This window comes from Salmo salar, chromosome 02, assembly GCF_965601325.2.
Source record: "Salmo salar chromosome 02, fSalSal1, whole genome shotgun sequence".
Lineage (NCBI taxonomy): Eukaryota > Metazoa > Chordata > Actinopteri > Salmoniformes > Salmonidae > Salmo > Salmo salar.
This window is the reverse complement of record NC_138292.1, coordinates 48721856-48738662: the sequence shown is the minus strand read 5'-3', so window position 1 is coordinate 48738662 and position 16807 is coordinate 48721856. Positions and strand designations below refer to the sequence as shown.

General features: G+C 40.2%; 2 protein-coding genes across 5 annotated transcripts; both read left to right on the top strand.

Moving 5' to 3' along the window:
• Window positions 1-373: 373 nt before the first annotated feature.
• Window positions 374-3600, top strand: stmn1b (stathmin 1b). 2 transcript variants are annotated; one of them, XM_014169486.3, is made up of 5 exons: window positions 374-768; window positions 2139-2182; window positions 2427-2593; window positions 2759-2950; window positions 3152-3600. In XM_014169486.3, exons 2-5 carry the CDS (start codon window positions 2167-2169, stop codon window positions 3209-3211), a joined length of 435 nt encoding a protein of 144 aa, XP_014024961.1. In that variant the 5' UTR covers window positions 374-768; window positions 2139-2166; the 3' UTR covers window positions 3212-3600. The 2 variants fall into 2 exon arrangements, with proteins under 2 accessions (XP_014024961.1, XP_014024971.1); XM_014169496.3 differs by lacking the exon at window positions 374-768 and adding an exon at window positions 977-1247.
• Window positions 3601-6373: 2773 nt separating this feature from the next.
• On the top strand, window positions 6374-16166 carry paqr7b (progestin and adipoQ receptor family member VII, b). 3 transcript variants are annotated; one of them, XM_082963824.1, is made up of 3 exons: window positions 6374-6552; window positions 10536-10740; window positions 12093-16166. In XM_082963824.1, the coding sequence occupies exon 3, from the start codon at window positions 12099-12101 to the stop codon at window positions 13161-13163; it is 1065 nt and encodes a 354-aa protein (XP_082819950.1). In that variant the 5' UTR covers window positions 6374-6552; window positions 10536-10740; window positions 12093-12098; the 3' UTR covers window positions 13164-16166. The 3 variants fall into 3 exon arrangements, with proteins under 3 accessions (XP_082819950.1, XP_014024937.1, XP_082819963.1); XM_014169462.3 differs by lacking the exon at window positions 10536-10740; XM_082963837.1 differs by lacking the exons at window positions 6374-6552; window positions 10536-10740 and adding an exon at window positions 8591-10456.
• The last annotated feature ends 641 nt before the right edge of the window (window positions 16167-16807 follow it).

The following is a 16807-nucleotide window of genomic DNA, read 5'->3' as shown; positions in this document are numbered from 1 at the left end:
GCTCTTGCCTGCATGTACTACCATTTGGTTACGCTACTCGTATCTTTGCTTTCGACGTCTTGTTTCTTTTCTTTGCTTTGCTTTCACTGCCAGTGTTTTCAATTGCGAGTTTTGGCATTATTTTTCCGAGAAGGGCGGGGTTTAGGGGGAGGCGCAGACAATGAGTCTCCATTGGTCCTCTAGTTTTGGAGTGACGGTTCGTCTTAACCCAATCAATGAACACGATAGACATAATTTTTTCTGTTGCCTACTTAACTAGACGGTCTGATGTCACCACTACGAGCCAACCCCCCCCCCCCCCCCCCCCCCAAGCGCCCAAGCTAACTGGCTAAAGTACCTCCAGACACAAATAAGATAACGCCTCACTCTGACCATTTTACTCACCCTAGCAGAGCTAGTTAGGCTGTTTTCATGCTATCTAGAGCGTTGGTGACTAACTGTGCTGCTAGCAACAATTGCATTCCATTTTCTGCCAACCTTTACTGACACCTGTCATATTCAACGGTGTTGCACGTTCGTAAATTCATCAGTTATTCTGTGCTCTGGCACACTCAAAAGAGTGCGTTTTGGAAATCGGAGTATAGACAAAAGTAATTTACGAACGCACGCTAAATCGACATTATTGATTGGACGATTAGGACCAATGGGAGTAGAGAACGAGATGTGACGAGTTGACTTTAGTGCTTCGATCCTTTTTGTTGTTGCGCGAACGGTGCTGAGGCAGGCAGTGAAGAAGGCGCGACCACACCGCTTTTTCACCATTTAAAGGTAGGTTTAAAAATGCTTTTAACGGTAATCATTGGAGATATATTGATGGCAGTCATTACGCTTTCAGTGATGTTTGTCCTTTTTGGGGTAAGTAACTTAGTTGTCATTACAAATGTATAGCACTTGAGCATCCTATAATGCCTTGTACATAGTTAATAGCTGTTCAGATAGTTAACGTTAGCCAGCTACGCAGCGCATTACTCTGGGGATGGAGACTAGGTGGGAGTGATCACACTGTGCCTCGGTCTGCGCTTTTTCTCAATTCTTATGTCGTCAATCGACGATTAAACATTGAATTTCGACACCACTATGGACAAATTGCTGTGCTTTAACTTAAATGTGAAGAGGGGTTTCAGCCTGCAGTAGCTAGCTAGCTAATATATTCAGGTTGTCTGCCTGTGTCTCTGCCCCTGCTGAGTTGACAGTGTAGCCGAGTCCATTGTCTCCTCAGCACCAGTTTGCTAGTCGTGCATTTGCAGGTGGGTTGAGATGGATATCAGTGTCGGTGGTATTTGTCTAGCTATGTCAAGTTAATGTGTGATATTGTATAATCTTAAATAATGTACTGATTCATAATCGTGTATTATTTGTTTTTAGTTTTATGAAATTTAAATCTGTCATGCTGTCATCGACATGAATAGATTACTGTTGGTCGTTTGTATTCAGTCTTTGTTAGTGTTGGTGTCTTGTTTTGAAGCTGGTCTTAGCGTAGGAACGCGTCTGCCTTTAGCTAGGAATTGACTTTAACTCAATAATTGTAATGATTGAATTTGAATGCTCTCCAATCTGACTGTCAAATCAGACCACACCTAGCTAGCCAACTAAGTTCATATTGTTCTCTGACCTGTATTTACAATGGTGCTCCCTTTATTGTCTTCGTGTAATAATCAAATCCAACTCCGGGAAAGAAAACGTTCTCTGCTGACATAATATTACCATGACAATGGCAAGGTAGAATAAATTATATTTTAGTAACTTCATTTATGCTCTGGTATTTGTTCCTGATAAACAAGGATGGGAATGACTTCATATCCACACCCATTTTGTCTCCATTGAAATAAACAATTTTTTAACATTTGTCAGCTGTTGTTTTGAACAGGTGCAGTAGGGGTACTGTGAAATCTATTCTCAATCATTTGCTGTATCGCTAATATTCATGCTACATGTCTAACATGAATACAAGTGATCCATCTCCAACGGTCATCTTATAGACAGCAATACCCCCAATTGAATTCTTACTAGGCACATATCATGGCTTGCCACCTTCAGAATCAATAGTTGTCATTGCTTGTATCAATCTGTGTTTCTGTTCATTCCTGATTAGTGCATGGATGCACAACCTATGGCTTTGTCTGTATTTTTCCTCCCAGGCAAGGCAACCCTCGGTACTCTGCTGAAATGGCGTCCTCTGGAGGTAAGTGTTAACATGACAGGCCTTTATTACACTATTACAATGAGCCCAAACATATTGGGACAGTTACACATTTTTTGTTGTTTAGTGCCCAATAGAAATTAATGGTAAATAATGTATTGTGTCATTTTGGAGTCACTTTTATGCAATTAGCGTCACTATCGTATTGTTTAGGTGTTATAACTCTATGCTATTATCAGTTTGATACCTACTTGTATCAACATTGATGGATTCCCTATTTTCACAGAGATCCTGGTCAAGGAGTTGGACAAGCGTGCTTCAGGTCAAGCATTTGAGGTAATCTTGGCCCCCGATGCCAAGGGTGAAATCCCCCTACCTCCCCCAAAGGAGAAGAAGGAGATGTCCCTGGAGGAAATCCAGAAGAAACTGGAGGCTGCAGAGGAGAGACGAAAGGTACCTACAGTCAGATATACACAAATAAGTACACAAATCAGGAAATGGAGCCGCATCCACCTTACAGGTTTAGTTAATTTATATTTTATTATTTTCTAGCTCAGGTTTGGTCCCACTAGCCTACCACTAACTTCCTGTGTGACTTTGATTTTCTAATTTGATCAGAGTCATGAAGCAGAGGTGCTGAAGCACTTAGCTGAGAAGAGAGAGCATGAGAAGGAAGTTTTGAAGAAAGCCATGGAGGAGAACAACAACTTCAGCAAGACAGCAGAGGAGAAGCTCAATCAGAAGATGGAAGCCAACAAAGAGAATCGCACAGCACGAATGGCAGCTCTCAATGAGAAATTCAAAGAGAAGGTTGGTCTCACTGCTCAGCCTGCCATTTTTCTCAGACATCTTGACGTAATTTTCTGCAATTCTGAACTTGAGAGAATTTCAAATTGAAAGGCCCAGGTTATGGAAATGGGATGTTGGTTGAAATGCCATGCACACTGTTCAAAGTTATACTTAACTAATCAGTTTAACTAATGTGATTTTCATGTTTTTTATTCATTCTAGGATAAGAAGCTTGAGGAGGTACGAAAGGCCAAGGAAACAAAACCAGAGGGGGAGAACTGATTTCCTTTTGTAATACTTTTAAAAAAACCTATATCTTTTTGTTCTGTTCATTGTTATAGTTTTGTTCACTTTGTTAGGGTTAGTTAGGCTGTCCATTGTTGCTTTCGTTGTGGATGTGTAAGTATTTCTTCCCCCACCTCCAGTAGATTTGTGTATTGTAGCTTATGACCTTTGAAATAAGCAGTGTTTTTACCTATAAGGAAGCATGCCACTGTTACACATTGGTCCTTAACATTGTGAATTGCATAATGTAAGTAAATCCTTGTACCTTGTAAAACTGCGGTTATCTGAGCTTAATAAAGTTGCAATTGTTCTTCAAAACCTCTAAAAGTCTTAGCCGTTGTGGGGTGTAGGGTACTAAGCTAACATATTAAATTGTTTTAAAGATGGTCGTACCCTGGTTCATTTAGCTATTTGATTTTGAAAAAATATGTTATAATTATTTGATATAATATTTAATTTGTCCTTTACTACTATAGCCTATAGAAACACCTTGAATAACACATTCATAAATGGCAAAACAAATGAATCATAAGGAATAAGGTTTTGAAGTGTCCTATATCTAGGAGATATATGAAAGCTCAGGAAATATATATATATATATTTGAACACATTTAATCCATTATTTCTGTTGGCATAAAACGGCCTCCATACTTCGTTTGTATGGGTTACATTCAGAAGAGTCCTGTGACAGACGAGTCCCGTGGGAGGCGTAGAGCAAAATGGAGAACACCATCGTGTACGTGAGAGTCTACCATTTCCATAGAGTGGTCATAATAGTTTGCAGGCGCTACATACGTTTGGACGCTACATACGTTTTTGTGAGAAGATTTTCGGGATGTCTCATGGTCTGACGAACACAACTAGCTCCGCCACCTTCCACCGCAGATGCGGAAGGCCCACAGGAGGATGCAAAAAAACCAACTGATCTCTATCTTAAATTGACGGATTTTGATGGGGATTTTTGTATTATGTTACTTAGATTGACCCACGGGTGCGTCAACAGACTCCGTAAGGATTATTAATGGTGTTAATTTATTTGTGGCTTTTGGGTTGCAGACTCAGTTACCTACACACCTGTATTGGTGCACACCTAGACTACACTCTAGTATTTCCATTTTGGTAATTCACATTTCGTCATGCAAATTTGATAGTCATTTTCAAATGGATCCCACAACAGTAGATGTAGCATTGTGAATGAATAGTGTAATGGTATCACCCTCAGTATTTCAATGATGTTATCTTCATCTTTTACCTAAAGATTGGATAGAGCTAATTGCCATGTTTGTTTACTTGTTATCATCATTTTTATCTAGATGTTCCTTTTATTCAATGCATATATTTTGTGATATAAGGCCTTGATAGTGGTATTGGGAAATATAATGAATTGCTACATTAAAAAAAGGCAAGTCATTCCTTTGACTCTACTGACACCTAGTGGTAATAGCGCAAAGCTATAATGTAGAGCAACAGTACCTGGAAAATGAAATTAAGATTTCTCTTTCACACATTTTGGCAGTGTATAGACAGTGTCTTTTGTGCATATGAGTAATATTGTTTTATCATTATAAACAATTAAATGAACATAATGTGTTTTGTTGAATTGTTTCACTGATCAAGTGGACCTACAAATGCCATATTCTATTAGAACTGGGAGGCTTGCCGATCAGGCCTAAAATTTGGTTGAATTAGTGCTAACGGTTAAAGACCGAGTGCTGGTATGTAGCCTACTGCTGATATGGCCACAGATGGTTAGACCACAATGCCAGCATGGTGACGAACAGCTCCTCTTCAACCTCAGGAGGCTGAATACATTTTATTTAGAGAAGTCTCTGTGGTCAGCCTCCATTCTTGGACATCATGTTCTGGTCCCTTTATAGTTCACCTACCTCACCTCTATAGCACCTCTATATAAGCTATGTTTACAATCATTCATGTCATGTTAATCATTAATGTTATACTAAGGAGGTATCGGCAAATGTGATAAACAACAGATATTACGGTATAAGTCCTTCCAAGCAACAAAACATATTTTAATATTTCTCCCATGTCATCTGTGCTTCGACAAATATGAAACGACCTGCACTTTGAGCAAGTTCTAAAATAAGCCATACATTTCTAGAGTAATATAGAAAGCAACGATGATGAGGTCCTGGACCATTCATCAACAAGGGCCCCCTCCCACGGGAAATGTACATGATACAAATGTGTGGAAATACAATAATTACATAATTGTAACACATAGATTTTTAATATGCTAAATATGCATTCTACCCTGTCTTTGCTTAAACAAACACCTGAAAAGCTAGTTTGGAGTGCATTTTTGGTTCCTAAATACATTTGAAATGTATTGGAAACAGGTTACCAAGTCACATACCAGGCATGGAACATGTTCAAATTGCAAACAGAATGTGTTAATCTTGTGTGACATTTCTGGTTGGGCTCTTGCCTATATTGTTTTATGTGCACTTTATGTAATTGTACAATAACGTTTTTGTAGTGTACAATACCATCCACATAAAGAGGTCTCAGCAGGTGGTACTGTCAGGGGGAGATAGCTGAGACACCTCTGTGAATTGTTTTGAAAGTCTGGGCTGAGTCTGACTGAGTATATACAATGCAAGCCTTTCACAGACACATCCACAGTGTTTCATACAAAGACACATTGTCAATGCTACCCCCAGCATGGGAGGAGGGAGAATGTGAGCCTTTATACCTTTATTTAACTAGGCAAGTCAGTTAAGAACAAATTCCTATTTACAATGACAGCCAAGGAACAGTGGGTTAACTGCCTTGTTCAGGGGCAGAATTACAGATTTTTACCTTATCAGCTCGGGGATTTGATCTAACAACCTTTTGGTTACTGGCCCAACACTCTAACCACTAGGATACCTGCCGCCCGCAAGGCAGGCAGGCGCAGGCAGGCAGGCAGGCACCTCTCCAGTAGACATTCGAATCAGTAAAACAAGTACATAATTTATGGGGAGTGGGTGTTTCTTCATTTTCAGAGCAGACACTGCATTTCATTCCCTGACAGTGTCCAGTCAAATAAGATCTACGCTATTGGTGACCATCTAGTGAAAAGACAGGAACGTACACCATATCTGACCGCTGATTGGTTAGAACATCTGCTTGTCAAAGGCTCGTGGCTCTTTGACTACGGATAGCGTCTTGTTAAAAATATATATAAAAAGCCGACAGGCGCTCCACCCGCACAAGAATAATCAAACTTTACTAATGTTATTGATGAAACAATGTTATTCATATTTGATGTATTAATGAATAATTCAAAGGTTTCACTATTCAAGGTTTTGCACTGATACTGCGTTTGCCTTCGTCAGGTAGGTTTATTTCTTATTTTTTATTTTTTTTTAAATGGTTTTCAGCACTGATGGCCACGCCAGAACATGGTCGCATAAAATGTCAATGTGCATGCCGATAGACCATTTTAATCTTGCATTTGTATAGAAGGCTCTGTTTTAGTAAATCTCGTATAACATGTAATAGAGCAGCTGTTAGAATGGGAATGTAAGCCTATTCTGCATGCAGTTTACCCATCCCTGATCATGTGTCTGCTTAATTCGAATGTCTTTTTACAGAAATACCAAATTTGTGTTCATATTTGGCTATGTCGATAATTAGGATAACATATTGATCAGCCGTTTCCATGCAAATATCGATTGTTAGCTAGTAGGCTAAAATAGGCCTCACTGTTGGATGCCTTGACTAAATAATTTATATTAGAATATCGTTCGACAGTCTCAAAGCTTCTGGATTCGTTTATACTCGAGCAATTCTTCACCTATGAATATTTTAAAGACAGCTATACATGCAACCAATGTAACATCTGAGGGTGGAGACCGGCAGGATGGGGAATATGTTACATGATTCTCTTCCCATTCAACGATCACTCTATGATACCATTTTTGCTTAGACTCAATCATTTACGTGGCCTCCTCTTCTTGTCCCCATACTGAATATTATTATATGCACTACGTGTGTAGGCCTAGACTACAGAATTTACATCTTTGCGCTGCTGACAAGGCAAATATACATAAGTAGCCTAAAGTACACTGCTTTATTTCTTATATTTTTTTGTAAGATTTTATTTAGGATTTTAGACAGTAGACATAGACAAAAGACAATAGACAACTTAACATTTCAGACATAGATCCACTAAACTAGACATTACATTGGCTGGGATGTAATGCCCAACCTTCAACATAAAGAAAAAATACAAAAATCACCAACTCAGACATACAGTACCAATCAAAAGTTTGGACAGACCTACTCATTGAAGGGTTTTTCTTTATTTTGACTATTTTTTACATTGTAGAATAATAGTGAAGACATCAAAACTATGAAATAACACATATGGAATCATGTAGTAACCAAAAAAGTGTTAACCTCTATGGGACCGGCGGGACGAATTCGTCCCACCTACGTAACAGCCACTGCCAGCCTGTGGCGCGATTTTCAAAATCTTCAAAATCATATTACTTCAATTTCTCAAACATATGACTATTTTACAGCCATTTAAAGATAAGACTCTCGTTAATCTAACCACACTGTCCGATTTCAAAAAGGCTTTACAACGAAAGCAAAACATTAGATTATGTCAGCAGAGTACCAAGCCAGAAATAATCAGACACCCATTTTTCAAGCCAGCATATAATGTCACCAAAACCCAGAAGACAGCTAAATGCAGCACTCACCTTTGATGATCTTCATCAGATGACAACCCTAGGACATTATGTTATACAATACATGCATGTTTTGTTCAATCAAGTTCATATTTATATCAAAAACCAGCTTTTTACATTAGCATGTGACGTTCAGAACTAGCATACCCCCCGCAAACTTACGGGGAATTCGCTAACATTTTACTAAATTACTCACGATAAACGTTCACAAAAAGCATAACAATTATTTTAAGAATTATAGATACAGACCTCCTCTATGCACTCGATATGTCCGATTTTAAAATAGCTTTTTGGTGAAAGCACATTTTGCAATATTCTAAGTACATAGCCCAGGCATCACGGGCTCGCTATTTAGACACCCGGCAAGTTTAGCACTCACCATAATCATATTTACTATTATAAAAATGTCATTACCTTTTGTTGTCTTCGTCAGAATGCACACCCAGGACGTCTACTTCAATAACAAATGTTGGTTTGGTCCAAAATAATCCATCGTTATATCCGAATAGCGGCGTTTTGTTCGTGCGTTCCAGACACTATCCGAAATAGTAAAGAAGTGTCGCGCGCTTGGCGCAATTCCTGACAATAAAATTCAAAGTATTCCATTGCCGTACGTCGAAGCATGTCAACCGCTGTTTAAAATCAATTTTTACGTCATTTTTCTCGTAGAAAAGCGATAATATTCCGACAGGGAATCTCCTTTTCGGCAAACAGAGGAAAAAATCCCAAAGGCGGGGGCGGTCGGGGTCACGCGCATAAGCTAGTGTCTCTTGATGGGCCACTTGAGAAAGGCGATAATGTGTTTCAGCCTGGGGCTGGAATGACGACATTCTCTTTTTTCCCGGGCTATGAGAGCCTATGGAAGACGTGGGAAGTGTCACGTTAGAGCAGAGATCCTTAGTAAATGATAGAGATGGCAAAGAAGTTCCAGAAATGGTCAGACAGGCCACTTCCTGTAAAGGAATCTCTCAGGTTTTGACCTGCCATTTGAGTTCTGTTATACTCACAGACACCATTCAAACAGTTTTAGAAAATGTAGGGTGTTTTCTATCCATATGTAATAAGTATATGCATATTCTAGTTACTGAGTAGGAGTGGTAACCAGATTAAATCGGGTATGTTTTTTATCCAGCCGTGTCAATGCTGCCCCCTAGCCCTAACAGGTTAAACAAAGCCAAATATATTTTATATTTTGTATTCTTCTAAGTAGCCACCCTTTGCCTTGATGAAAGCTTTGCACACTCTTGGTATTCTCTCAACCAGCTTCATGAGGTAGTCACCTGGAATGCTTTTCCAACAGCCTTGAAGGAGTTCCAACATATGCTGAGCACTTGTTGGCCGCTTTTCCTTCACTCTGCAGTCCAACACATCCCAAACCATCTCAATTGGTTTGGGGTCGGGTGATTGTGGAGGCCAGGTTATCTGATACAGCACTCCATCACTCTCCATATTGGTAAAATAGCCCTTACATAGCCTGGAGGTGTGTTTTGGGCCATTGTCTTGTTGAAAAATAAATGATAGTCCCACTAAGTGCAAACCAGATGGGATGGTGTATTGCTGCAGAATGCTGTGGTAGCCATGCTGGTTAAGTGTGCCTTGAATTCTAAATAAATCACAGTGTCACCAGCAAAGAACCCCCACACATCACACCTCCTCCTCCATGCTTCACGGTGGGAACCACACATACGGAGATCATCCGTTCACCTACTGGGGTCTCACAAAGATACGGTGGTTGGAACCAGAAATCTCAAATTTGGACTCATCAGACGAAATGACAGATTTCCACCTGTCTAATGTCCATTGCTCGTGTTTCTTGGCCCAAGCAATTCTCTTTTTCTTATTGGTGTCATTTTAGCAGTGGTTTCTTTGCAGCAATTTGACCATGAAGGCCTGATTCACACAGTCTCCTCTGAACAGTTGATGTTGACATGTGTCTGTTACTTGAACTCTGTGAAGCATTTTTACAGGCTGCAATCTGAGGTGCAGGTAATTGCCGATTTCTGAGGCTGGTAACTCTAATGAACTTATCCTCTGCAGCATAGGTAACTCTGGGTCTTCCTTTCCTGTGGAGGTCCTAATGAGAGCCAATTTCATCATATCGGTTTTTGCGACTGCACTTGAAGAAAACGTTTTTGAAATGTTCCGTATTGACTGACCTTCGTTTCTTAAAGTAATAATGGACTGTCATTTCTCTTTTCTTATTTGAACTGCCATAATATGGACTTGGTCTTTTACCAAATAGGTCTATCTTCTGTATACCAACCCTACCTTGTCACAACACAACTGATTGGCTCAAACACATTAAGAAGGAAAGAAATTCAAGAAATTAACAAGGCACACCTTTTAATTGAAATGCATTCCAGGCCTTATGAAGCTTGTTGAGAGAATGCCAAGAGTGTGCAAAGCTGTCATTAAGGCAAAAGGTGGCTACTTTGAAGAATCTCAAATATAAAATATTGTCACACCCTGATCTGTTTCACCTGTCTTTGTGCTTGTCTCCACCCCCATCCAGGTGTCTACAATCTTCCCCATTATCCCCAGGGTATTTACACCTGTGTTCTTGGTTTGTCTGTTGCCAGTTTGTTTTGTGAAACTTTTCCCCTTTCTCCTGTCTGTTCTAGTTCCTGTTTTCTAGTTTTCCCCAGTTTTGACCATTCTGCCTGCCCTGACCCTGACACTGCCTGCCGTTCTGTACCTTGCCACACCACACTGAAATATTGACCCCTGCCTGCTCTGACCCTGAAACTGCCTGCCGTTTTGGACCTTTTCTACCCTATCTGGATTACTGACCTCTGCCTGCCTGTCGTTTTGCCTGCCCCTGTACTAGTAATAAACTTTTGTTACTTTGACACTGTCTGCATCTGGGTCTTACCTGAAACGTGACACATATGTTTTGATTTGTTAAACAGTTTTTGTTTACTACATGATTCCATATGTGTTATTTCATAGTTTTGATGTCTTCACTATTGTTCTACAATGTAGAAAATTGTACAAATAAAGTAAAACCCTTGAATGAGTAGGTGTGTCCAAACTTTTGCTTGGTACTGTACTTAGATTTTAACAAACATTAATGACATCATACTTGCTCAAACCTTCATGTTCCTACAGTATCCATACCCATCTTGTTTGTTCTCATAATAACATACTTTCTTATTTTTCATAATTTTGATATTTCTAGGGCTTGTAATACTTTATGCCATATGGCTTCAAATCGTTCTATTTTATTCTATCATTAGGCCAAATTTTTTCAATATTTTAATAATAATGCATTTGATTCATCTATTGATGGAAGATCATTTGATTTCCAGTTTTTAAGTATTTTTTCCCCCTCAAAATTATTGACGAGAAAATAATGATCCAACCCATCGGATATCTCACTTCACCCTCATATGCCATGTCTTGAAATATGCAGATAGATGGATTAAAAGTAAACTTACATTGTAAAACTTATGATAGCCAACTTTCTAACTCCGCCCATAACTTTTGGACTTCATAGCACTCCCAGAATGCATTAATTATTGAGGAATTGTTTGTTTTACATTTAAGACATGACTCTACCATTGTGCTGTAGAATTTGTGTATTTTGTCTCTTGTATAATACATTCTATACATTAGTTTATACTTGATTAAGCATACATTTTTGGTAGCTGTAATTTTGTTATTTATGTTCCAACACTTCCATCTTGTGCCAATATCAGTTGTTTTTATGTCTTGGTTCTAATATTTTATATATTTTTTCAAATAGATTGTCAGTTGGATAGGCTCTCTGCAAGGTTTTGTAGGCTATATCTTACCTATCATATGAGTATCCTTTTCTGACTCAAATAGGATATCCTCAACATTGCTTTGATGTCCAAAAAATATTTTAGATCGAAAGTTCGTCATATAAAACTGTTAAATTGCATATATTCGAGAAAAAAAGTACACTGCTTTATTTCCAATGTAGACATTATAAAGATATCTGTTAAATGAAATAATCTAACAAGCTAATCTACCCCCTCCACCCACCCCCATTACTAAACCAAAGCCAAAAATCTAAGCATTGTAATATCATGCACACATAGACCTAATGCATATGGATTAGGGTCTAAATCCTCATCAGAAATTACAGCTCATGGCCAGATAGATATTATTGACTGACTGTGAACTCATTCTCTGCTCTCATCTCCTGTATCTAGTTTGCCATGGCGACTGTGGTGATGGAGCAGATTGGTCGCCTGTTCATCAATGCTCAACAGTTGCGTCAGATTCCTCAGCTGCTCGAGTCGGCCTTCCCTACTCTGCCCTGCACCGTGAAGGCCCATGACGTGCCCTGGGTATTCCGTGAGCCTCACATCATTGGAGGCTACAGGCAGCCGGACCACAGCTGGCGCTACTACTTCCTCACCCTCTTCCAGAGGCACAACGAGGCACTCAACGTTTGGACCCACCTGCTGGCCGCCTTCATCATCCTGGTCAAGTGCCAGGAGCTGTCCGAGACAGTGGATTTCCTCCGTGACCCCCACGCCCAGCCCCTGTTTATCGTACTCCTCTCAGCCTTCACCTACTTGTCGTGCAGTGCGCTGGCCCACCTGCTCAACGCCAAGTCCGAGCTTTCCCATTACACCTTCTACTTCCTGGACTATGTGGGTGTGGCCATCTACCAGTATGGCAGCGCCCTGGCCCACTTTTACTATGCCATCGAGGAGGGCTGGCACGCCCGGGTGCGAGGGATCTTCCTGCCCACCGCAGCGTTCCTGGCCTGGTTCTCGTGCTTCGGCTGCTGCTACGGCAAGTATGCCAGCCCGAGGCTGCCCAAGTTTGCCCACAAGCTGTTCCAGGTGGTTCCCTCGGGCCTGGCCTACTGCCTGGACATCAGCCCTGTGCTGCACCGCATCTACAGCTGCCACCAGCAGGAAGGGGGCTGCTCCAACCAGGCCGTGGCTTACCACCGCTACCAGGTATTCTTTTTCCTGGTGAGCGCCTACTTCTTTGCCTATCCCCACCCAGAGTGCTGGCTGCCCGGGCGATGTGACTTCATTGGCCAGGGCCACCAGATCTTCCACGTGTTCCTGGTGCTGTGCACCCTGGTGCAGATCGAGGCGACACGCATAGACTACATTGAGCGGAGGCCCCTCTACGAGCGTCTCCACGGCAACCTGGCCCATGACACAGTGGCGCTCTTTGTCTTTACAGCATGTTGCAGCGCGCTCACTGCCTTCTACGTGCGGAAACGTGTGCAGGCGCAAATGCTTGAGAAAGTGGAGTAGGAGCTGTCAGGACAGAGGGATAAATTAGGATAAGGGAGAAAGACTTTAATCTGATTTACACTGGAAAGCTAAAAAGACAAGAGATTAAACAAATCAGACTGTTAATTTTGTAAAAAGATGATAAAAACAATGACCTGCTGTTTTTTTTCTGTTATTGTTTTGTGGCCTGCCAAATTACATTTTAAACTGGCAACATAGACTTTGTCTTGCGATGTTGACCTTCCAGGAAGACAGAAAAACCTGGTAGTTTCTGTCTGTCACAGCACAAGCAGTACCTGTAACACTTCACATAACATAGTTTCACTTCACAGAGAGGGTAAAATGAAGGTTGGAATTGAGACTTTTTTATTGTGTTGATTTTCCTCTTAATTTTACACTCTCTACTGTGAGATCACATGTCATGGCCTAGCTATCTACTAAATAGTCAGAATGACTTTTTGACTATATACAGTATTGACTGACCAACTCCAAGCATGACACAAACCATCTCAATAGAGGTATGTAGGAAAGAATGGAAAGTATACCCACGTTGCCCTTAAGTGGATAATCAAATAAATAATTGGAATAATAATTTAATAATAATAATTTCTCACCAGCTTTTATTTCTTAAAAATACAATGTGAGTTTCAAAGTGATTTGACTCCCAAGTCAAATGTTAGTGCTTAACAAAGATCAGTATTATTATTTTTTATTCACTGGTTATCCCATGATATTCCAGCGAGCTGCAGTCAACACTGCCAAATGATGTCTCCCCTACTCATGCTCTGTGTTTTATCTACCATTTTCTCTGCCTATTTTCTCCAAAGCTATGTTTTGTAAGTGATTGAGATGCCTTTACGGGCTGTCAGATATAATAGACTGGCAGTTAGACTTGGCTAGAGGCATAGAGCCCACAATTTGCAAACCAAACCGAACATTTCTCCTCTAAGATACATAAATTGGCCATTTTACTAACATGCGGATTGATCATGTCAAAGAACAAAGCTGGCACTCTTAGGATAGTTGGCGTAAGAAATGGATGGAATTATGTTCCCAAGATTACAATGATGTCTCTTTGTCGTTGTGATAATATTCCTTTTGTATTCAAAGGGCTGGAACTCCAGCTTTTGCTTTTTCACACCCGATGATGTCAATGCCTTTGTGTGTATTGTTCAGTCTTTTCATGGACTTGACTTTATTCACAAAAGGGCTGTCTGAGTACTGAGTATGGTGACTTACTGTTTGTATATTTGTATATGTATGGTTGGGTATGTATGTGCCTTGAAGCATGTCTCTTTGCGTGTATATATGTTTGTGTGTGATTCAGATGTGAATGTGTTTGAAAGCCTGTCTTTGCACTGTTTTGTTATATTTGAGACCCTCCTCAAGAACATTGTAGTCCTTTAACGTCCTCTCAAGTCCCTTAGGGTGACATTTTAAGTCTGTCACACAGCAGTGAAAGGTGAAAAAATTACTCACAATAGAGCTGAATTTATTTTAAAACCTATTTTTATGATGTCCATGAAACTGTGGCAATAATATATTTAGAGCTAAAGTAAACAATGCATTTATTACACAGGTATTCAAATCAGGACCTGGAGACAATAATTCCAATACTCATTTTGAATGAAATGCCATTTAAAATGTTCATTTTAGATGAATAAGATAATATTGCCCTAGTGTTCTTGTTGTGAGATGCCTCCTAAAATGTATGTCATTTTATATGTGCTGATCAGATGGAGGTTTGAGTTGGCATTGAACTTTACAGACCTGAGAGCACTGACGGGTTTGGGTTCAGCCAGTCACTGATAATGTCACCTACAAAGCTTAGACTAATATCTAACAGGTGACGAAAAGGTTAAATCATGACTGACTTACAGGTAACTGCCAAAATAAAGGAAACACTTAAGGAAATGAGGGATACATAGTATATTGAAAGCAGGTGCTTCCACACAGATGTGGTTCCTGAGTTAATTAAGCAATTAACATCCCATCATGCTTAGGGTTATGTATAAAAATTCCCAGTTGCCCATTATTTTGGCTACCATGGCTCGAAGAAGCCCTCATATAGAGTTCCAGATACTTGTAGAATTTAAGCCAAGGAGCATTGACACTGTTCTGGTGGCTTGTGCTGGCCCAACGTCCTATTAAGACACTTTATGTTGGCGGACCTTTATTTTGGCAGTTACCTGAATTTGAATTGTTATGGTCTCACTGATAAAGGGGTTGCAATGCTTCTACACCTTCTACACCTGCATTGCTTGCTGTTTGGGGTTTTAGGCTGGGTTTCTGTACAGCACTTTGTGACATCAGCTGATGTACGAAAGGCTTTATAAATACATTTGATTGATTGATTGATTGCAATGACAACAATACAATGATTGTGACCCCTAGTATCCAAACTACCACTGTACGCGCCATTCCTAACACAAACCAACCCTGAGTCATATAACTGTTAACCTTGATACTACTGACTCTCACTGTCCTGCACGGAACCTAATTCTAACCACTGTATCCAGTTCTACCACTGTATCCAGTTGCAGGTTACTGTTTTTTTGTCAGGAATCTTGTTCTGTAGGCAGCTTTGCAGGGTGGTCACTAGATGGCACAGCCACAAAGTCCTTCAATTTGATTTTAACCTTAACCACACTGCTAACCCCAGAGGTGGCACCACAGGTACCAGAGTGGTGTGACGGAAAAACAATTCTGGGGCCCGTAGTCTTTCCTGATCTGATAACCTAACCAGATAAAACTCATTACTTTATACAGTATGACGTGATTAATCTGTTGTAAAAAGGCTGAATATGGGCTATGATGGGACCAGAGTTGAAAACCATGTCAAACTGCAGCAACCTTATAGTTGTTCATATTACTAGAAAGACTAGGGGGGGTTCCTATATACATACACAAAGAAAGCAACGTTATTGGACATTAAAACTCACAGGACTGAGCTTGTTTTATGCAGGTTTGCAATGTTTAGTCCTGCCCTATGCAACTGTAGGCCTAATTAAACATTTACTCACAGTCTATGTCAACAATTGTGTTTATTGATTAATAAGCCCTGCATAAATACATCAAACAAATACAATGTACAAAATTACAAAACATATTAAGAAAAACAGACACATTACTCTGAATTGAGCAAGGGGACCAGAACATCTCATTTCAGAGAGCTCCGTAAGTTGTTCCACATAAACCACTAGATGCCGTTTTCCATTGTGCCCTTAGGTTTATTACTGGTGATGGTTATAGAACTCACCATTTGTTTTTTTTTAACAAGAACTGTGTTGGGCCTCTTTGTATGTGTAAGCGGTGTGTAACTGGCTGCAGGGAAGTCAGGCGCAGGAGAGCAGAAATGAGTTAGCCGGAGCACTTTAATGATGTAAAAACCAAACTGCACCCAGAACAGCAAAATACGGGTTGAAATAACCCGTCGCAAACCAGTCTAAATACACAAAACACTTACAACAAACAATTCCACACACAGACATGGGGTGAACAGAGGGTTATATACACGTCAAGTGATGAGGGAATGTAAACCAGGTGTGCGGGAAAACAAGACAAAACAAATGGAAAATGAAATGTGGATCGGCGATGGCTAGAAGACCGGTGACGTCGACCGCCGAACGCCGCCCGAACAATGAGATGAACCATCTTCGGCAGAA